Source organism: Stomoxys calcitrans, chromosome 4 (genome assembly GCF_963082655.1).
Source record: "Stomoxys calcitrans chromosome 4, idStoCalc2.1, whole genome shotgun sequence".
Lineage (NCBI taxonomy): Eukaryota > Metazoa > Arthropoda > Insecta > Diptera > Muscidae > Stomoxys > Stomoxys calcitrans.
In genome coordinates this window covers 20,473,202-20,497,190 of record NC_081555.1, presented here as the reverse complement: position 1 = coordinate 20,497,190, position 23,989 = coordinate 20,473,202, and the positions used below count along the sequence as shown (strand labels likewise).

At 31.9% G+C, this 23,989-nt stretch overlaps 1 protein-coding gene across 1 annotated transcript in view; it reads right to left on the bottom strand.

Moving 5' to 3' along the window:
* Window positions 1–8,275: 8,275 nt before the first annotated feature.
* Window positions 8,276–23,989, bottom strand: part of LOC106089447 (vacuole membrane protein 1) — a 36,928-nt gene continuing 21,214 nt past the window's right edge. Inside the window, exons 2-5 of the mRNA XM_013255298.2 lie at window positions 13,600–14,517; window positions 13,239–13,520; window positions 9,510–9,816; window positions 8,276–9,441 (exon numbers count right to left, since the gene is read on the bottom strand). Coding sequence (XP_013110752.2) covers window positions 8,935–9,441; window positions 9,510–9,816; window positions 13,239–13,520; window positions 13,600–14,006 — 1,503 coding nt within the window. The 5' untranslated portion in view covers window positions 14,007–14,517 and the 3' untranslated portion in view covers window positions 8,276–8,934. The remainder of the gene's footprint in view (window positions 9,442–9,509; window positions 9,817–13,238; window positions 13,521–13,599; window positions 14,518–23,989) is intronic.

Sequence of the window (23,989 nt, the reverse complement as noted above, 5' to 3'; positions counted from 1 at the left end):
ACACATATACATATATATAATATCTATTTCTTGATACAACTTTTTTAAGTGTCCTTAAAAGGCTTTAGTTTAAATGAAAAAAACACAAAAAAGATCATTAAAGACAAGAATTAATCATATTAAATTATTTAAAAAATATGAAACTTCCATAACAATACCAATAAAATAAGAAAATTTGCAAAACAAAAAGATATGAGTGTTTTTTTTATAATTTTGGTTGGTAGCTTAAGATTTGGCATAACAATTAAATGTTGTTAAAACAAAAACCATTAAGAAATGGCAAAAGTCGGGCGGTGCCAACTATATAATACCCTACATGGTAGGTGTATAAGTACAATGTGGGAGCTATATCCAATTCTGAACCAATGTTGATGGACTTTGGCGGATTTTTTCGGATGGCTTATTCAACAATCCGTATCAAATTTCGAGCAAATATGTTTAAACTGTAATAACTACGATTGACAAATGACAACATTATTAGAAATTAGCAAAAATTTGACGAACAAATATATGGGCGCTATATCTAATTCTGAAACGATTTCGAGCAAACTTCCCAGATAATGTGGTAGTGGTCGGGGAAAGCGTTGTACAACATTTTGGCAAAACGGATCGAAAAATGAGCTTGCAGTGGCTCTTGGAGTCGAAATCGGGCGATATACATATATGACAGCCATATTTAAATCTGAGCCGATTTGTATGAAATTCACCAGTAATGTCGAGAGTCATAAGAAAATCCTTCCTGCCAAATTGCATAAGAAAATCGGGTAACAAATGACCATTTTATTGCATTATTACTGCAAATCGGACGAACATATATATGGGAGCTATATCCAAATCTGAACCGATTTTTTCCAATTTCAATAGACTTCGTCTCTAAGCCGAAAAACATGCCCATACCTAATTTGAAGGCGATCGGGTGAAAATTGCGACCTGTACTTTGTACAAAAACTAACATGGACAGACGGAGAGACAAACAGACGGACATAGCTAAATCGAATCAGAAAGTAATTCTAAGTCGATCAGTATACTTATCAATGGGTCTATCTCTCTTCCTTCTGGGTCTTACAAACAAATGCACAAGTTATAATACCCTGTACTACAGTGGTGATGTAGGGTTTAAATAAGGAGAGAAAGAAATTATATGAGACAGTGGTGCACTAAAGGCTACATGAGCCACTGTAATTATATGTAAAAATTTAATTGTTCTGAAATAAACAACTTCCCCAAGCAAACGGGTTCCCAAACTACCCTTTCCCAATTTTACTCCGATTTTCATCAAAATTTTTAATTTTTTGAGGTGATCAAGTATTAAACTTACTTTTGTTATACGAGGCTAAGTTAAGGAGATATGGCCATTTTAAGTTTTGGAAGGGAAAAATGCATTTTTTGGTCGATTTTTTAAGAAAATTTTGATAATTTGAAAGTGATCATTAATTAGCCGTAATATGAAAATTTTAAATTGATTTTTTGGTCGATTTTTTTATTAAAATTTTGAATATTTGGAAGTTATCACGAATTAACCCTACTTTTGCTCTGCGATGCTTAGTTAAGAAGACATGACGACAAGACAAGAAGTGATCACAAATTATCCCTAATTTTACTCTATGATGCTTAGTTAAGGAGATATGAACATTTTATGTTTTGGAAGGAAAAATTCTTTTTTTGGTCCATTTTCATCAAAATTCCCAATTTTTGGAAGTGATCACGAATTAACCTCACTTTTGCTGTACGAGGCTTAGTTAAGGAGATATGACTATTTTAAGTTTTGGAAGGGAAAACTTGATTTTTGGTTGATTTTTAGTAGATTTTTATAAATATTCCCAATTTTTGGAAGTTATCATGAATTAACCTTAATTTTGCTCTACGAGGCTTAGTTAAGGAGATATGGCCTTTAAGTTTTGGAAGGGAAAAATTCATTTTTTGGTAGATTTTTATTAAAATTTTCAATATTTGGAAGTTATCACGAATTAACCGTAATTTTGTTCTACGATGCTTAGTTAAGGAGATATGACCATGGAAGGGAAACTTGATTTTTGGTTGATTTTTATAAATATTCCCAATTTTTGGAAGTGATCACGAATTAACCTCACTTTTGCTGTACAAGGCTTAGTTAAGGAGTTATGGCCATTTTAGGTTTTGGAAGGCAAAAATTCTTTTTTTAGGCCAATTTTCTTTTTGAATTTTTGGAAGTGATTATTTGGAAGTAATTATTTAAGGATGCAAACGTAGCGCAGATATTAGCATGCCTACCTTTGACGCTAAACGCCAGGGTTCAAATCCCTGCGAGACCATCAGAAAGAAAAGTTTTTAGCGGTGATTCACCCCTCCTAATGCTGGCGTCATATGTGAGGTACTATGCCATGTAAAACTTCTCTCCAAACGAGGTGTCGCACGCCGTTCGGACTCGTCTATAAAAAGGACGTCCCTTATCATTGAGCTTAAAACTTGAATTGGGCTGCACTCATTGATAAGTGAGAAGTTTGCTCCTGTTCCTTAGTAGAATGTTCATATGCAAAACTTGCATTTGGTTATTTAAAGAATTATGTTTTTTTACCTTGATTTTTTACCATTTTACGGATATAAATTATTAGCCATTTTGAGCTCATTTTTTGAAGAAAAAAACATAGGAGTTGCACTAAACCGATTTTTTTGCCTTAATCTTCAATACTGTATACTCAACTCGAAAAATTTTTTCGCATCAAAAATTGAAAATTTTCATAAGGGGTTAGCCTTTGCTAAAAAAATACAAAAAAATAAAATGTGAAATTTCAAGTAATTTTGTTGATTGTTCGAATCGTTTTCGAATTTCGAACTGCGGAATGCTGGAAAATTTCCGAAATTTGAAAAAATGAAGGAGTAACAGCGTTTTTAACCGTGAAAATGACCTTGAATTTTTACCCCAAAAAATATTTGGTTTTTGCGATGTTTTTCATAGAAAACTTTACGTTATTGCTTCATCTAGCACCACTACGAAAAGAAATTTTCCTCACGAATCCAACGGTGTCTGAAAAATTGTGAAGATTGCAAAACTAAAGATGTCACAGAATTTTAAAATCACGTTGATTTTTTTGCATTTTTCGGATATTGATTATGCGATTTTGAGCTTGTTTTTTGAAGAAAACACATAGGAGTTGCACTAATCCGAATTTTTTGCTATTATCTTCAATACTGTATACTCAACTCGAAAAATTTTTTCGCATCAAAAATTGCAAAATTTTCATAAGGGGTTAGCCTTTGCTAAAAAAAAATGCGAAAAAATAAAATGTGAAATTTCAAGTAATTTTGTTTATTGTTCGAATCGTTTTCGAATTTCGAACTGCGGAATGCTGGAAAATAATCGAAATTCGAAAAAATAAAGGAGTTACAGCGTTTTTGACCTTTAAAATGACTTTGAATTTTTACGCCAAAAACGATTTGGATTTTGCGATGTTTTCATAGAAAACTTTGCATTATTGCTGCTTCTAGCACCACTACGGAAAGAGATTTTCCCCACGAATCCAACGGTGTCCTCAGAATTTTGAAATTCACAAAACTAAAGACATTACAGCAATTTCAAACTCACCTCGACTTTTTTACCATTTTTCGGATATTAATTTAGCAATTTTGAGCTTGTTTTTTGAAGAAAACACACAGGAGTTGCACTAATCCGAATTTTTTGCTATTATTTTCAATACTGTATACTCAACTCGAAAAATTTTTTCGCATCAAAAATTGCAAAATTTTCATAAGGGGTTAGCCTTTGCTAAAAAAAATGCGAAAAAATAAAATGTGAAATTTTAAGTAATTCTGTTTATTATACGAATCGTCTTCGAATTTCGAACTGCGGAATGCTTGAAAATTTTCAAAATTCAAAAAAATGAACGAGTTACAGCGTTTTAGGCCTTTAAAACGACTTTGAAATTTCGCACCTAACAAACGTTGGTTTTGGCTATTTTTTGCATAGAAAACTTTACAGTATTGCTTCATCCAGCACCACTATGGAAAGAGATTTTCTTCACGAATCCAACGGTGTACTCTGAATTTTGAAGTTCGCAAAACTGAGGAAGTTATGGCAGTTTGAAAGACACGTCGATTTTTTTGCATTTTTTGGGCGTCAATTTTGCGATTTTGAGCTTGTTTTTTGTAGAAAAGTCGTAGGAGTTGCACTAAACCGAATTATTTGCCACAATCTTCAATACTGCATACTCAACTCAAAAAAAAATTTCGCATCAAAAATTTAAAATTTTCATAAGGGGGTAGCCTTTGCTAAAAAAATGCAAAAAAAAAAAAATGTGAAATTTGACGTAATTTTGTTTATTGTACGAATCGTCTTCGAATTTCGAACTGCGGAATGCTGGAAAATGGAAATTCGAAAAAATGAAGGAGTTACAGCGTTTTTGACCTTAAAAATGACTTTGAATTTTTACGCCAAAAAAGATTTGGATTTTGCGATGTTTTCATGGAAAACTTTACACTATTCCTTCATCAAGCACCACTACGGAAAGAGATTTTCCTCACGAATCCAACGGTGTCCTCATAATTTTGAAATTGTAATTTCAAACTCACCTCGACTTTTTTACCATTTTTCGGATATTAATTTTGCAATTTTGAGCTTGTTTTTTGAAGAAAACACATAGGAGTTGCACTAATACGATTTTTTTGCCATAATCTTCAATACTGTATACTCAACTCGCATTTTTTCGCATCAAAAATTGAAAATTTCATAAGGCCAATAGTAAACGGTACAAAACTCCTTTTTTCCAAAGGAAGGGGATTTAAACTACCCTTTCGCAAAAGAAGGTATACCAAACCTACCCATTTCCAAAGGAAAGGGTACTAAAACTACCCTTCCCCAAAGGAAAAGGTACTAAACCTACTCTTTCCCAAAGGAAAGTGTACTAAAACTACTCTTTCCCAAAGGAAAAGGTACTTAAACTACCCTTTCCCAAAGAAAAGTGTACTAAAACTAAATTTTCCCAAAAGAAAATGTACTTAAACTATTTTTTCCCAAAAGAGAGTGTAATAAAACTATACTTTCCCAAAGCAAAAAGGTACTAAAATTGCATTTTCCCAAAGGATAACGTACTATAACTACCTTTTCCCAAAGGAATGTGTACTTAAACTACCGTTCCCAGACGAAAGTGTACCAAAACTACATTTTCCCAAAGATTGTTATAGAACTACCTTTTCCCAAGGGAAAGTGTACTAAAACTTCCCTTTATCTAAAGAAAGTGCACTAAAATTTTATTTTCCCAAAGGAAAGTGTAGTAAAATTGCATTTTCCTAATGGAAGGAGTACTAAAACTGCCTTTTCCCAAAGGAAAGTGTACTAAAATTACCTTTTCCCAAAGGGAAGTGTATTTCTACTCACCTTTGTAAAGCTTTTGTAACATTTTCCCGAAGGAAAGTGTACTTAAACTAACTTTTTCCAAATGAAAGTGTACTAAAATTAAGTTTTCCCAAAGGAAAGTGTACTAAAACCACCCTTTCCCAAAGGAAGGTATACCAAACCCACACTGTCCCAAAGAAAAGGGTACTAAAATTACCTTTTCCGAAAGGAAAGTATACTAAAACTATCCTTTACCAAAGGAAAAGCTACTAAAACAACCCTTTTCCCAAAAGAAAGTGTACGAAAACTGCATTTTCCCATAGTAATGTGTACTAAAACTACCCTTTCCCAGTAAAGAAAGTGTACTAAAATTTCATTTTCCCAAAGGAAAGTGTAGTAAAATTGCATTTTCCTAATGGAAGGAGTACTAAAACTGCCTTTTCCCAAGGAAAGTGTACTAAAACTATCCCTTTCCCATAGGAAAGTGTACTAAATCTACCTTTTCCAAAGGAAAATGTACTAAAATTACATTTTCCCAATGGAAAGTGTACTAAACTACCTATTCCCAAAGGAAAGAGTACTCAAACTAACTTTCCCAAAAGAAATTGTACTAAATCTACATTTTCATAAAGGAAAGTGTACTAAAACAACCTTTTACCAAAGGAAAGTGTACTAAAACTATATTTTCCCAAAGCAAAAGAGACCCGAAAATTACATTTTCCCAAAGAAAAGTGTACTGAAACTACCTTTTCCCAAAGGAAAATGTACTAAAATTACTTTTTCCCAAAGGGAAGTGTATTTCTACTCACCTTTGTAAAGCTTTTGTAACTTTTTCTCGAAGGAAAGTGTACTTAAACTAACTTTTCCCAAATGAAAGTTTACTTAAATTAAGTTTTCCCAAAGGAAAGTGTACTAAAACCACCCTTTCCCAAAGGAAGGTATACCAAACCCACACTGTTCCAAAGAAAAGGGTACTAAAACTACCTTTTCCGAAAGGAAAGCATACCAAAACTACCCTTTACCAAAGGAAAAGGTACTAAAACTACCCTTTTCAAAGGAAAGTGTAGTAAAACTACCCTTTTCCAAAGGAAAGTGTACTAAAACTACCTTTTCCCAAAAGAAAGTGTACGAAAACTGCATTTTCCCATAGTAATGTGTACTAAAACTACCCTTTCCCAGTAAAGAAAGTGTACTAAAATTTCATTTTCCCAAAGGAAAGTGTAGTAAAATTGCATTTTCCTAATGGAAGGAGTACTAAAACTGCCTTTTCCCAAGGAAAGTGTACTAAAACTATCCCTTTCCCATAGGAAAGTGTACTACATCTACCTTTTCCAAAGGAAAATGTACTAAAATTACATTTTCCCAATGGAAAGTGTACTAAACTACCTATTCCCAAAGGAAAGAGTACTCAAACTAACTTTCCCAAAAGAAATTGTACTAAATCTACATTTTCATAAAGGAAAGTGTACTAAAACAACCTTTTACCAAAGGAAAGTGTACTAAAACTATATTTTCCCAAAGCAAAAGAGAGCCGAAAATTACATTTTCCCAAAGCAAAGTGTACTGAAGCTACCTTTTCCCAAAGGAAAGTGTATTAAAATTACCTTTTCCCAAAGGGAAGTGCATTTCTACTCACCTTTGTAAAGCTTTTGTAACTTTTTCTCGAAGGAAAGTGCACTTAAACTAACTTTTCCCAAATAAAAGTGTACTAAAATTAAGTTTTCCCAAAGGAAAGTGTACTAAAACCACCCTTTCCCAAAGGAAGGTATACCAAACCCACACTGTCCCAAAGAAAAGGGTACTAAAATTACCTTTTCCGAAAGGAAAGTATACTAAAACTACCCTTTACCAAAGGAAAAGGTACTAAAACTACCCTTTTCAAATGAAAGTGTACTAAAACTACCCTTTTCCAAAGGAAAGTGTACTAAAACAATCTATTCCCAAAAGAAAGTGTACTGATACTACCTTTTCCCAAAAGAAAATGTACGAAAACTGCATTTTCCCAAAGTCAAGAGTACTAAAACTACCCTTTCCCAAAGAGAAGTTTACTAAAACTACCCTTTTCTAAAGGTAAGTGTACTAAAACTACCTTTACCCAAACGTAGTATACCTTCCTTTGTCCAAAGGAAGGTATACTTAAACTACCATTCCTACCAAGGGTACTAAAACTACCCTTTACCAAAGGAAAAGGTACTAAAACTACCCTTTCCAAAGGAAAGTGTACTAAAACTACCCTTTTCCAAAGGAAAGTGTACTAAAACTACCTTTTCCCAAAAGAAAGTGTACGAAAACTGCATGTACTAAAACTACCTTTACCCAAACGTAGTATACCTTCCTTTGTCCAAAGGAAGGTATACTTAAACTACCATTCCTACCAAGGGTACTAAAACTACCCTTTACCAAAGGAAAAGGTACTAAAACTACCCTTTCCAAAGGAAAGTGTACTAAAACTACCCTATCCCAAAGGAAAGAGTACTAAAACTACCCTTTTTCCCAAGGAAAGGGTACTACGGCTTAAGGAAAATATACTAAACCTTGCCTTTTCTAAAGGGAAGGGTACTAAAACTACCTTTTGCTTCTTACAGGGTGTTTACGGATGATACTCGTCGTTTATGTTCCTTTTGCAGATTGTAGCGACACGGATGCCATTCATATACATGAATGGCGTTATCTCCTCTGTCTTATTCCAGAGGCTCCGCACTCAAAATGATTAAAAACAGACTATTGTCTGGCAACAACAAATGTTATTTGTAACTATCGGCCACATGCCACTCTGTGGCCTTAATCTAAATTAAATTAAATAAAAAATTACAAAACCACGTCTTTTTAAATTCGTTAAAAAATATTGTTAATCCACCTAAAGCTACTTACTTTCGTCAAAATCAAACTAATTTTTTTAAGTTTTGATATAATTTTCAATTTTTTATTTATTTTGACTTTATTTCTTATTTTAATCGGATTTAATCATTTTGTTTTTTTGTTTTCGTTTGTATTTAAATTTTTTTTTTGTTCTGTGTAAACTTTTGTCTTTTTTCAATTTCTTCACGTTGTTGTATTATAATAGTGTTTGTTGATTTCATTATGCATTATTGTTTTTTGTTGAATGCTTAGTATTTTTTAAGATATCGTAATTTTTATGTGTATATATATATATGTATATTAAGACTAGCCTTCATTTATAAATTATTACTTAGTTTTTTTGTTTTTGTTCTGTTTTACTTTATTTCATTAACACAATAAATCTACTACACATCATGCCCACCATCATGCTTTTACTCAATCAGTCTGTGTCAGCAAATGACGCGACTCAATTCTCTAACGTTCTTTTTGTTTTTGGGGATATCCTTAAAAAAATTACATAGGAATAGAAGAATAAATTTGCTAAAGGAAATTAAATTTTTGTTTATAAATACAAAAAAAAAAAATACGGGCTGCAGATGATTGCCGCCTGCCTTGCCAGATGAACGATATTGGAAACAAAACAATAACGTTTTCCCTTGTGGACATGGAAAGGGAAACGGAAACGGAAAGTACCATTTAACACTTAAGATTATATTCCGGTGGAAACCAACGTAAAACTCTCAAATTTGGTAAAAGAAAAGAGGACAACAACAAAACCCAAGAAATTATTCCCTCAGAGCGGCCTTTTTGGATTTCTTTGTGTTAGCACTGTGTGTGGTGTTGCTGGTAGTGGGGCTGGTGGCTGAGGGTGTGCTGCTATTGCTGTTGGTCTTGTGCTTGTGCAAACGTTTATGATAGCTTTGGGCCAGTGAATTTACAATGGAGAGCACAAAGTAGCACACCATACAAATAACAAAGGTCTCAAAGATTTTCGAAAGCAAATTACCAGCTTCCGCTGGTGTGGCATTACGTTGACGATGCAAGCGTTGTTTTTGGTTGTTTAGGAAACCCTTGAAGGGCTCCTGCAGTTTTTTGCCAATCACAGGAATAGCCGATAAAGTATCGACGGCTTTTTCAATGAGCGTCTCATTAAAGGCAATGATAACAAAGACTTTTTGTATGTGCATTTTCACTATGGCTTTGCCAATTAAAGTGGCGCCAAAGAAGGTCCAGAATGGCACTAGGAAGTGGCCGCAGGTAATGCCTGCCAAATCGAACAAGGGATTTGGTATCTGTCATAAATGAAGAAAAAAATTGTAATACAAGTTTATCTTTTTAAAAGATTAAATTTTTTACTTACACTGGCACAAGCCAAAATGCCAAAGAAACCTATGCGTTCCACCACACGTTCCATAAATAATTTTCCCCTATCCATTAGACTTAAATCCTTTTGATTTCTTTTGGCTTTTAAGGCTTCGAATTCAGCCAATTCTTCAGCATCGTCAGGATCATAGCCAGACAAACGTGCGGCCTTAGCCATGAAATAGGGTGGCAATTCTCCTAGGGCTGTACCAGCACCCCATAGGAAAGCTTCAAGCCGCACTTTGGACATAATACTCCATATATTTGGCACTCTCTTGTCATAGGGTTCATCCGGACAAATGATGCTGAAATGGAAGAAAGAGAAAAAACATAACTATGAGCACCACACAGGTTGGAACTTTGAGCTTTGATCTGTGGCTTGATCCGAGCTTTGATCCGGGCGCAGCTGATTTTTTTAATTATTGGTTACCGACAACCTGAAATTCTCTCCATACATGTGACTTTGCCTGTATAGGTCTAAACTAATATAAGGCAATATCGTTGTTGTAGCCATATATGCTGTAAGCATACAGATTAATTCTTTCTAAGATAGCAAAGCTTTGGAAACCTTTCCTTTGAGAAAATGTAGTTTTAGAACCCTTTCCTTTGAAAAGGGTAGTTTTGGTACCCTTTCCTTTGGAAAAGGGTAGTTTTAGCACCCCTTCCTTGGGTAAAGGGCAGTTTTAGTACCCTTTCCTTTGAGATGGGGGAGATTTAGATTTCCTTTAAGAAAGGCTAGTTTTAGTAACCTTTTCCTTAAGAAAGGGTATTTTTAGAAACATTTCCTTTGAGGAAATGTAGTTTAAGAACCCCTTCCATTGGAAAAGGGTAGTTTTAAAACCTTCTCCTTTGGAAAGGGTAGAAATGGTAGTTTTAGTACCCTTTCCTTTAAGAAAGGGTAGTTCTAGGACCCTTTCCTTCGGAAAAGTGTAGTTTTAGTACCCTTTTCTTTGCGAAAAGGCAGTTTTAGAACCCCTTCCTTTGGAAAAAGGTAATTTTAATACCCTCTCCTTTAAGAAAGGGTAGTTTAAGTACGCTTTCCTTTAAGAAAGGGTAGTTCTAGTAAACTTCTCTTTAGGAAAGGGTAGTTTTAGTACCCTTTCTTTTCCGAAAGGGTAGTTTTAGTACCCTTTCCTTCGGCAAAGGTAATGTATTGTAATGTAATACTAATGTTATGTTTAGTACCCTTTCCTTTGGGAAAGGGCGGTTTTAGTACTCTTTCCTTTAAGAAAGGGTAGTTTTGGCACCTTTTCGCTTAAGAAGGGTGGTTTTAGTACACTTTCCTTTGGGAAAGGGTAGTTTTAATACCCTTTGTTTTGGGAAAGGGTAGTTTTAGTACTCTTTCCTTTAAGAAAGGGTAGTTTTGGCACCTTTTCGCTTAAGAAGGGTGGTTTTAGTACACTTTCCGTTTGGAAAGTGTAGTTTTAGTACCCTTTACTTTGGGAAAGGGTAGTTTTAGTACACTTTTTTTAGGAGAGGGTAGTTTTAGTACACTTTTCTTTGGGAGAGAGTAGTTTTAGTACTCCTTTTTTTTGGGAAAGGGTACACTTTTCATTGGGAAGGGGTAGCTTTAGTGCACATTTCTTTAGGAAAGGTAGTTTTATAACACTCTCCTTTAGTAAAAGGTAGTTTTAGTACACTGTCTTTGTGAAAGGGTAGTTTTAGCAAACTCTCCTTTGGAAAAATGTAGTTTTAGTACATTCTTGGGAAAGGGTAATTTTACTACCCTTTTGCTTTGGGAAATTCTAGTTTTAGTACCCTTTCCTTTGCGAAAGGGGAGTTTTAGTACTCTTTCCGTTGAGAAAGGGTAGCTCTAGTACCCTTTCTTTTGCGAAAGGGCAGTTTTATTACCCTTTCCTTTGGTGCCCTTTCCTTTCAGAAGGGGTAATTTTAGTACCCCTTTCTTTGAGAAAAGGTAGTTTTATTTCCCATTCTTTTGGGAAAGGGAAAATGTACTAAAGCTACCTTTTAACAATGGAAAGTGTTCTAAAATACATTTTCCAAAGGAAAGAGTACTAAATCTACATTTTCCTAAAGGAACATGTACTAAAACTACCTTTTTCCAAAGGAAAGTGTTCTGAAATAACTTTTCCCAAAGGAAAGTGTATCAAAACTACCCTTTCCCAAAGGAAGTGATACTAAAACTTCCCTTTCCAAAGGAAAATGTACTATAACTACCTTTCCCCAAAGGAAAGTGTACTAAAACTAAATTTTTCCAAAGCAAGAGGGTATTAAAATTACATTTTCTCAAAGGAAAGTGTACTAAAAATACATTTTCCTAAAGGAAAGTGTACTAAAACTACATTTTCCTAAAGGAAAATGTACTAAAACTTTCTTTTCTCAAAGAGAGTGTTCTAAAATAACTTTTCCTAAAGGAAAGTGTATAAAACTACCATTTCCAAAAAGAAACTGTACATTTTCCCAAAGCAAAAGGGTAGTAAAATTACATTTTACTAAAGAAAACTGTATTAAATTACCTTTTTCTAACGGAAAGTGTTCTAAAATACCTCTTCCCAAAAGAAAGTATACTAAATCTCCATTTTCCCAAAGAAAGTGTACTAAAACTACCTTCTCCCAAATGAAAGTGTACTAAAACTACATTTTCCCAAAGGAAAGTGTACTAAAACTGCATTTTCCCAAAGCAAAAGGGTAGTAAACCTAAATTTTCTCAAAGGATAATAAGGTAAGGTAACAAAAGTACCTTTTACTCCCCTTTGGCAAAGGAAAGTGTACTAAAAGTACAATTTCCCAAAGCAAAGCAAAGCAGCCTTTCTTAAACGAAAAGGTGGCAAAACTACCCTTTCCAAAAGGAAAGGGATCTAGAACTACCCTTGCTTAAAGGGTACTAAAACTACCCTTTCCTTAAGAAAATGGTCCTACAACTACTCTTTCCTAAAAGAAAGGGTACTAAAAACACCCTTTCCCAAAGGAAAGGGTACTACATTACCTTTCGCGAAGGAAAGGGTACTAAAACTACCCTTTAAGAAAAGGGTACTAAAACTACCCTTTTCCAAATAATAGGATACTAGAACTACCCTTTCTTAAAGGAAAGGGTACTTAAACTACTTTTTCTTAAATGACAGGGTACTACACGTTACCGAATGAAATGGTACTAAAAGGGTAGTTTTAATACTTTTTCCTTTGGGAATGGATAGTGGTAGTACTCTTTCCTTTGGAAAATGTAGTTTTAGTACCCTTTCCTTTGGAAAATGGTAGTTTTAGCACCATTTCCTTTGGGAAAGGGTTGTTTTAGCACCATTTCCTTTGGGAAAAGGGAGTTTTAGTACAATTTCCTTTGGGGGAGGCTAGTTTTAGTACCATTTCTTTTGCGAAAGGGTAGTTTTAGTACGCTTTCCTTTGAGTAACGATAGTTTTAGTACCCTTTCTTCTTGGGAAGGGTAGTTTCAGTACCCTTTCCTTTGGAGAAGTGTAGTTTTAATAACCCTTCCTTTGGAAAAGGGTATTTGTAGTACCCTTTCCTTTGGAAAAGGCTAGTTTTAGTACCATTTCCTTTGGGAAAGGGTTGTTTTAGTACCATTTCCTTTGGGATAGGGTAGTTTTAGTACCCTTTCCTTTGGGTACGCATGATATTTTGTTACCTAACCTGGGACCTTTACATCATAATGAAGGTGTAAAATTCTTTTTGTCCCTCTGTTTTTACTCCAAGAATAGCTGTATCTCTATACAGCCTTATTAACTAATCTTATTCTGTTCATGTTTTACTTACTCATCTGGATATGGTGGCTTGGGGAAATTCAATGAATTGCATTCATAGGCAGCCAATGTCACACTGGCTATGTGTGGGCCCAAATACAGTAAGAACGTGTGCAGGCCAGTGCCCAAACCCACCGATGAGAGGATACCCAAGCCAGTCCAATAAACCACAAACCATGTGTTTTGCTTAAGAAACTCCACCAGCACTTGATGGGGTCCCGGTAATTGATAAAATATAGCTATAAAACTAGCTAAAATTGCATATACACAAATCCAAATTTTTCTTTCTAATAATCTGAAAGAAAAAGCCAAGAAAAAAGGGAGAAAATGTGAAATTAGATTTAACATCGTATTATGTCATCGCATTGACTTACTTTCGTCCTAAAGTCTTAACAAGTTCAATTATTTCTAAACTACAGTATGACAATGTTTTTATTGGATGTCTCCATAATACTAAAGCTTCTCGTTCGGCTTTGAGTTTCTCCTTTTGTTGTTTGTTCAAGGGTTTCGTTTGTTTCATATTCAATGCTAGATTTCCGTTATTAACTTTCTTGTGGTGTTGCTGTTTATCCGCTGAGTTTGAGGCCGAGGATGATGATGATGTGGATGTGGATGGCGGTGTCTTGGACTTTGTGGCGGTTGGCGATTCTTTCTTAGAGGACTTATTGGAGGTGGGAGACAAGGAGCTATTGTTGGAGGTCTTTTGCTTATGAGAATTCTCTACATTTTTCCTCTGTCGCGCATTGTTTGCTTCTTTGTCCTTCTTTGTATGCTGTGACATTTAGAAGCTGAATTACTAAGGTTTCAACGTTAGCTAGTTGCTATTGGGGATTTCAGTTGTTTGTTGTTTTGTCCTTTGACAAATGCCTAAGTAGACGACTTTGTCCTCACCTTTGTGTCGTTGCCGACGCCGCCGCCGCTGACGTTTCCTTAAGCTTTAAGTTTCTCTTGCAAAATTAAAAAAAAATGTTCCTGCTATTGCTGTGGTTTGGTCTCGTTTTTGGATGTTGTGGAATTGCTTTAGTTTTTTTCTTTGTTTTTATTTTGTTTGATTTTGATTTGGCGTATAAAAACTCTTATAATATGCTTATCATGTAGAATGGTAGTTGGTGTGCTGCTGGTGATGGTGTTATCGTGCTGAAGCTACTTCTTATGGTGTTGCCGTGGTTTCCCTTGGTTTGGTTTTTGGTGGTGCTGGTGGTTTTAGTGTTGGCGGCGGTGTGTTAGTTGTGGTTTCTATTCTTTGTCTTAAGGATGCCAGCTTAAATCCTGCTTTAGTTTAACTAATGAGCCTGCAAAGAAAAGCAAAACTGCGGATTAGTTATGGTAAATGATAATGGCATTTAGTATGCTTGGGGGAATGGTGGGAAATGTTGGTAATAATTGCGATAGGCATTAAGTATACCATTTAAAAAATTTGGTCCAAATGGCATTTCCATGAAAATCCATTGACTTGTCAACATTTAATTTTTATATATAAGACTAGCTGTACCATATAAAAGACTAAATCTCAGCCCTATATTCGCATGGTGTCCTTTTTAACGGTGTATTCGGGGGTGAGGTGGTCACACAGACATTTGCCCCTGAAAAAAACAATCAGCATCGTGGTCTTCTCTCAAATACCAAATTTTTAAACCCCCATATTGCCATCGGTTTAAGGAGAGTTTATAGTGAACAATTTGAGAGTTGGTGGTGGGACGTCCCCTAGACATTTGATCCCGAATGTTGATATCAGCTTCGTGGTCTACTCCCAGATACCTTTCACTTGAGTCCCATATTTCCATAGTCGGCAAACATGATCGGTATAGGGGTGTTTTGGGGGATGGGAGGCCACTCAGTGAGTTGGCCTTCAAAATATATGTCGGATTCATGCTCTACTCTAAAAACCCTCTTATTTGAGTCTCATATTGCAATAGTAAGCAAATACTTCCTATTTGGGTGGTGTGTGGGGGTGGGGTGGCCCAATAGACACTTTTTCCCGAATATTCATATCAGATGCGTGCTTTACTCCCAAAGACCTCTTATTTGAGCCCCATATTGCTATGGTCGTAAATTTGTCCCCTTTGGGGAACTTTTTGGTGAGAGGCCTCCACCCAAACACTTGGTCCCATATTTGGATATCAGATTTGTATTCTACATTCAAATGCATTTTATTTAAGCCCCATATGCCCATGGTCAGTAAATGAGTCCAGTTTGGGGGGTGTTTTGGGGAAGGTGTGGATCCCCAGAAACGTGGTCCCACATTTGGATATCATATTCGTATTCTACTCGCAAATACCTTTCATTTGAGTCCCATATTGCCATGGTCGGTAAATATGTCCGATTTAGGGGTGTTTTGGGGGTTGGGGTAGTCTCCCAAACACTTCGTCCGACAATTGGATATCAGTTTACGTTTTCTAATTTTAAATACCTTTCATTTAAGTCTCATATTGTCGTGATTGGTCTATGTATATATAATGTGTAGGTTTTGGGGGTGGGGCGTCCCCCTAGGTACCCCATCCGAAATTTAGATGCACAATTTTTTTTTTTTTTGGTTACTATAAGAGACCACACAAAATGTCGCTAAAATCGCACCACCCATCTCCGAGATCTGGCGTATCTGAAAATAAGGGTAAGGGGGAGGGTCCGCCCCCCTTCAGATATCAAAAAATGTAGTACCCTATTTTCACCACGGGGTCATTATGCAACAATTTTAATTTTTTAAGAAAATTTTGTCAACATTTAATTTTTATAGAAAATTTTGTCAAAATTTTATTTTTATAGAAAATTTTGTCAACATTTTATTTTTATAGAAAATTTTGTCCAAATTTTATTTTTATAGAAAATTTTATTTTTTGTTCAGACTATTTCATTTATAGAAAATTTTGTCAAAATTTTATTTTTATAGAAAATTTTGTCAAAAATTTATTTTTATAGAAAATTTTGTCAAAATTTTTTTTCATAGAATATCTTTTTTTTTGTCCAGACTATTTTATTTATAGAAAATTTTGTAAAATTTTATTTTTATGGAAAATTTTGTCAAAATTTTATTTCTATAGAATTTTTTTTTTATTTTTTTTTTATTTTTATAAAAAATTTTGTTAATATTTTATTTTTATAGAAAATTTTGTCAAAATTTTATTTTTATAGAAAATTTTGTCAAAATTTTATTTTTATAGAAAATTTTGTCAACATTTTATTTTTATAGAAAATTTTGTCCAAATTTTATTTTTATAGAAAATTTTATTTTTTGTTCAGACTATTTCATTTATAGAAAATTTTGTCAAAATTTTATTTTTATAGAAAATTTTGTCAAAAATTTATTTTTATAGAAAATTTTGTCAAAATTTTTTTTCATAGAATATCTTTTTTTTTGTCCAGACTATTTTATTTATAGAAAATTTTGTCAAATTTTATTTTTATGGAAAATTTTGTCAAAATTTTATTTCTATAGAATTTTTATTTTTATTTTTATAAAAAATTTTGTCAAAATTTTATTTTTATAGAAAATTTTGTCAAAATTTTATTTTTATAGAAAATTTTGTCAAAATTTTATTTTTATAGAAAATTTTGTCAACATTTTATTTTTATAGAAAATTTTGTCCAAATTTTATTTTTATAGAAAATTTTATTTTTTGTTCAGACTATTTCATTTATAGAAAGTTTTGTCAAAATTTTACTTTTATAGAAAATTTTGTCAAAAAATTTATTTTTATAGAAAATTTTGTCAAAATTTTATGTTTATAGAAAATTTTGTCAAAATTTTATGTTTATAGAAAATTTTGTCAAAATTTTTTTTGTATAGAAAATTTTGTCAATTTTTTTTTTTTTAATTTTATCAAAGTTTTATTTTAATAGAAAATTTTGTCAAAGGTTTATTTTTATAGAAAATTTTGTCAAAATTTTAATTTTATAGAAAATTTTGTCTAAATTTTATTTTTATAAAAAATTTTGTCAAAAATTTAATTTTTATAAAAAATGTTGTCAAAATTTTATTTTTATAGAAAATTTTGTTAAAATTTCATTTTTATAGAAAATTTTGTCAAAATTTTATTTTTATAAAAAATTTTGTCTACATTTTATTTTTATAAAAAATTTTGTCAAAATTTTATTTTTATAGAAAATCTTATTTTTTGTTTGTCCAGACTATTTTATTTATAGAAAATTTAGTCAAAATTTTATTTTTATAGAAAATTTTGTCAAAATTTTATTTTTATAGAAAATATTGTAAATATTTTATTTTTATAGAAAATTTTGTCAAAATTTTATTTTTATAGAAATTTTGTCAAAATTTTATTTTTATAGAAAATTTTGTCAAAATTTTATTTTTATAGAAAATTTTGTCAAAATTTTTTTTCATAGAATATCTTTTTTTTGTCCAGACTATTTTATTTATAGAAAATTTTGTCAAATTTTATTTTTATGGAAAATTTTGTCAAAATTTTATTTCTATAGAATTTTTTTTTTTATTTTTATAAAAAATTTTGTCAAAATTTTATTTTTATAGAAAATTTTGGCAAAATTTTATTTTTATAGAAAATTTTGTCAAAATTTTATTTTTATAGAAAATTTTGTCAACATTTTATTTTTATAGAAAATTTTGTCCAAATTTTATTTTTATAGAAAATTTTATTTTTTGTTCAGACTATTTCATTTATAGAAAGTTTTGTCAAAATTTTACTTTTATAGAAAATTTTGTCAAAAAATTTATTTTTATAGAAAATTTTGTCAAAATTTTATGTTTATAGAAAATTTTGTCAAAATTTTATGTTTATAGAAAATTTTGTCAAAATTTTTTTTGTATAGAAAATTTTGTCAATTTTTTTTTTTTTTAATTTTATCAAAGTTTTATTTTAATAGAAAATTTTGTCAAAATTTTATTTTTATAAAAAATTTTGCCAAAATTTTATTTTTATGGAAAATGTTGTCAAAATTTAATTTTTATAGAAAGTTTTTTCAAAATTTTATTTTTATAGAAAATTTTGTCAAAATTTTATTTTTATAAAAAATTTTGTCAAAATTTTATTTTTATAGAAAATTTTGTCAAAATTTTATTTTTATAAAATATTTTGTCAAAATTTTATTTTTATAAAAAATTTTGCCAAAATTTTATTTTTATAGAAAATTTTATCAAAATTTTATTTTTATAGAAAATTTTGTCAAAATTTGTTTTTATAGAAAATTTTGTCAAAATTTTATTTTTATAGAAAATTTTGTCAAAATTTTATTTTTTGTCTGGACTATTTTTTTTATAGAAAATTTTGTCAAAATTTTATTTTTATAGAAAATTTTGTCAAAATTTTATTTTTATAGAAAATTTTGTCAAAATTTTATTTTTATAGAAAATTTTGTCAAAATTTTATTTTTATAGAAAATTTTGTCAAAATTTTATTTTTATAGAAAATTTTGTCAAAATTTTATTTTTATAGAAAATTTTGTCAAAATTTTATTTTTATAGAAAATTTTGTCAAAATTTTATTTTTATAAAAAATTTTGTCAACATTTTACTTTTATAGAAAATTTTGTCAACATTTTATTTTTATAGAAAATTTTGTCAAAATATTTTTTTTATAGAAAATTTTGTCAAAATTTTATTTTTATAGAAAATTTTGTCAAAATTTTATTTTTATAGAAAATTTTGTCAAAATTTTATTTTTATAGAAAATTTTGTCAAAATTTTATTTTTATAGAAAATTTTGTTTAAATTTTAATTTTATAGAAATTTTTTTCAAAATTTTATGTTTATAGAAAATTTTGTCAAAATTTTATTTTTATAAAAAATTTTGTCAGTTTTATTTTTATAGAAAATTTTTTCAAAATTTTATTTTTATAGAAAATTTTGTCAAAATCTTCAAAGTCAAAACTTTTTCAAAATTTTATATTTATAAAAAATTTTGTCAAAATTTTATATTTATAAAAAAATTTTGTCAAAATTTTTTTTTTATAGAAAAAAATTTTATTTTTATAAAAAATTTTGTCAAAATTTTATTTTTATAAAAAGTTTTGTCAAAATTTTATTTTTATAAAAAATTTTGTTAAAATTTTATTTTTATAGAAAACTTTTTCAAAATTGTTTTTTTTTATAGAAAATTTTGTCAAGATTTTATTAGAAAATTTTGTCAAAATTTTAGTTTTATTGAAAGTTTTGTCAAAATTTTATTTTTATAGAAAATTTTGTCAAAATTTTATTTTTATAAAAAAAATTTGTCAAAAATTTTATTTTTATAAAAAAAAATTGTCAAAAATTTTACTTTTACAGAAAATTTTGTCAAATTTAGATTTCTTTAGAAAATTTTGCCTCCCTACCTTAGACGTAGAATCTTTTAAACTCCATAAAATTTAAAACAAAATATTTCATCATTCATTTTCGAAGCATAACAAATCCTCACAAGGAAACATTTTCCTTTTAAAACCCAACCCAAAATTATTCTCTAAGGAATATTTAATAAAGTCTTTAGGAAAAAGGTCACTTTAACGCATATGATAACACATTTCTTAGAAAATGTCCCCCTTGGACTAATGTCTGAGAATTTTATGTCACTTCTGCATCCCCTCAAAAACAAAACCCAAAAACAAAAGAATCCTTCAGCTTTGACTTACTGGAAAATTGAGAACAAACAACCACATGGTTGCCCAAAGCGATGGCAAGGAGTAACAACACACAAGAAGTTAGCAAAAAAAAAAGGAATATACAGTTGCCCAAAAGCATAAAAAAAGTGTTATTTTTTGTCATGTTTAACCTTTTTATGACCTTTTCATATTTTTTAATTAAAAAGGCAAGCATTACATTTTATGGCCTTTAAATGATGGGTGAAAATCTTGGAAAAGTTGAAATTTTTCACTGCCCATCATCAGACGGTTGAGAAGAAATCTTTGTTTTGTTTTGGTTGCCGGTGTTTTTTTTTTCGTGTTCATTTTTTGTTTACCACTGGAAATTTCTGCTTGGCAGCCAAAGGGTAAAATGGATAATGGGGCTGCGGGCTGCTATAACAACGGAAATATAATGAATAAATAATTTTAAAAATGAACAAAATATGTTTTATATTTAAAAACGGTAAGTAGAGGAAAATAAAAAAAGGAACTTTTTGAAATAAGGAAATGATCGGCAGTTCCTTGAAAGTACATATTGAAGCTTTAAATTTATGCAATATGGTAATCCAATGAAGCAGAACTAGAAGAACATCTGAAGTAAGTTTTTTTTTGTTTCTTTGAGAGATAGCCCTGAGAGGGTCAATGGAGCCTGAAGGTATTTAACCTTACTCCCAAAAAACATTCAAGGAGTTTTTATGCATCATTAGCCTGGACAATACGGGACATAAACGAAAAAACATATCCTCAATAACTTCCGACACATTGGGTATTTATGGGGAGTTTGCTGGGTAAAGACCCAATATGTTGGAATTTATTGTTATTGAAATATCCGTAGGCGTCGCACAGTGGCCCAAACGGCGAAAATTACGTTCACAACCCTTTTACCTGTTGATCTGAGCGGTAAAAAATGTTATAGGCATTTGTAGAGGAAGAAATAGGCTTTCAGGATAATAGCATTGATGGTCTTTAATACAGGCAGAGATACAGGGTGTCAAAGTTGACCACTTTCTACTTTTTGAAACTTCGAGGGGCTATAACTTTTAAGCCACTGAATCAATTTCATTGATTTAGGACTTTGGAGTAAATTAGTTAGTTGCCATGCCACTATGGACACCTATGCCTGAAATCGGCTTATTGGGCGCTCTAAAAGTAACCTCGAAAAAAATCTATGTTAGGAATTGCGTGCTACCTACTAAATACTTGTTTTCCATGCCATGCCCCTAAGTTGGTTCATGTCTGGTATTGTGTCCCCACCTAAGTGCCGGTATCTGTTAGCCGCGTAAGCCGGGCAATGACATAGGAAATGCTCCAACTTTTCATCATCTTCCACGCAGGGCCTACACATTTCTTCACTTGCGGCATCGATTTTACATAAGTGATCTCGTAGTCCTATGCGTCCTGTTGTGATACCGAAAGCTATACTGACCTGATTGACTAACTCACTGTCCCAAATTTCAACAAAATCGGATAATAAATGTGGCTTTTATGGGCCTAAGACTCTTAATCGGCGGATCGGTCTATATGGGGGCTATATCAAGATATAATCCGATATAGCCCATTTTCGAACTTAACCTGCTTATGGACAAAAAAAAGTATCTGTGCAAAGTTTCAGCTCAATACCTATATTTTTAAAGACTGTAGCGTGATTTCAACAGACATTCGGATGGACATGGCTAGATCGTCTTAGATGTTTACGCTGATCAATAATATGGGGTTGCCCAAAAAGTAATTGCGGATTTTTTAAAAGAAAGTAAATAAATTTTTAATAAAACTTAGAATGAACTTTAATCAAATATAATTTTTTTTACACTTTTTTTCTAAAACAAGCTAAAAGTAACAGCTGATAACTGACAGAAGAAAGAATGCAATTACAGAGTCACAAGCTGTGAAATAATTTGTCAATGCCGACTTTATGAAAAATCTGCAATTACTTTTTGGGCAACCCAATATATATACTTTATAGGGTCAGAAATGCATATATTTCGATGTGTTGCAAATGGAATGACAAAATGAATATACCCCCATCCTTTGGTGGTGGGTATAAAAAGACTCTAAAGTAAAAACAAATAAAAGCGTGCTAAGTTCGACCGGGCCGAATCTTATATACCCTCCACCATGGATCGCATTTGTCGAGTTTTTTGCCCGGTGTCTCTTTTGAGGCAAACAAAGGAAAAAAGGGGATAAAAGAAAGAATTGCTATGCTATTGGAGCTATATCAAGTTATGGTCCGATTCGGACCATAATGGAATGACTACTACACAGTAGTAGTCCTTGTGTGCAATTTCAGCTAAATCGAATAACAATTTCGCTCTTTAGGGGCTCAAATAGTAAAATAGGGAGATCGTTTTATAGGGGAGCTGTATTAGGTTATCGACCGATTCAGACCATATTTGACACGTATGTTGAAAGTCATGGGAGAAGCCGTTATACAAAATTTCTCCCAAATCAGATAATAATTGCGCCTTCAAAAATGCAATATCCCAGATCGGTTTATATGGCAGCTATATCAGATTATGAACCGATTTGAGCCATACTTGACACAGTTGTTGAAAGTCATGACGAAACATTTCGTGCAAAATTTCAACCAAATCGGATAGGAATTGCGCCCTCTAGAGGCTCAAGAAGTCAAGAGCCCAGATCGGTTTATATGACAGCTATATCAGGTTATGGACCGATTTCAAAGATACTTAAAACAGTTGTTGGAAGTGATACCAAAACACCTCATGCAAAATTTCAGCCAAATCGGATAAGAATTGTGTCCTCTTGCGGCTCAAGAAGTCAAGATACAAGGTCGGTTTATATGGCAGCTATATCAGGTTATGAACCGATTTGAGCCATACTTTCCACAGTTGTTGAAAGTCTTGACGAAACATTTCGTGCAAAATTGTAACCAAATCGGATAAGAATTGCGCCTTCTAAAAGCTGAGGAGGTCAAGACTCAAGATCGATTTATATGACAGCTATATCAGATTATGAACCGATTTGAGCCATACTTGACACAGTTGTTGAAAGTCATGACGAAACATTTCGTTCAAAATTTCAACCAAATCGGATAGGAATTGCGCCATCTAGAGGCTCAAAAAGTCAAGACCCAAGATCGGTTTACATGGCAGCTATATCAAAACATGGACCATTTACAATCCCAACCGTATTTATGCAAAAATTTCAAGCGGTTAGCTTTATTCTTTCGAAAGTTAGCGTGCTTTCGACAGACAGACGGTAGCACATGGTTAGATCGACTTAAATTGTCTTGGCGATCAAGAATATACTGGGTTGCCCAAAAAGTAATTGCGGATTTTTTAAAAGAAAGTAAATGCATTTTTAATAAAACTTAGAATGAACTTTAATCAAATATAATTATTTTACACTTTTTTCTAAAGCAAGCTAAAAGTAACAGCTGATAACTGACAGAAGAAAGAATGCAATTACAGAGTCACAAGCTGTGAAAAAATTTGTCAACGCCGACTATATGAAAAATCCGCAATTACTTCTTGGGCAACCCAATATATAATTTAAAGGGGTCTTAGACGAATATTTCAAGGAGTTATAAAAATCACCTTGAAGGGTATAAAAATCACCTTGGAACTTATTTGCCAGTGTGAATTTTCCTAATCAAAACTCATCAACAGCGTGATGCTGCAACCTCAATGTTATCTGGTACAGAAATATATATTGTCGATGTTGCATTTTCTTGTTTCATAGAAATCCCAATCTGCTTTGGCGGGGAATTCCCAATGCATACCGACAGAAATTTTTTTTTTTATAAAGCATTATAAACAGAACGCATGCATATAAGATGTTTTGAGCGTCATTAGTTGAAAACTCAAAACCATTCAGATCTTTATATTTCAGCACTAGTCTCTTTTTGCAATAAAATATTATTGGGAAAAATTAACAATGACGTGATTTGTTTTCTTTATTGTATACAATCTCAAATAGTTGTATATGATTATATTTATAATTGCGCTTTTGATGCGGATACAATTTGCATATGTGAGCATTGGTAGTACTTGTACTCTCTTGCAGGGTATTCTGAGGGTATTTTTTTATACCTATTAATAGGTACCCATGGTTTTATATTTGAATAACGGTGTGAAACTCTGATGACGAAGCTCATCAATCATAGGCCATTTCAATCTCTTGAATATTGCAATAAATATTAACACTCATCTAGACCGATGGCATCCCCCATCT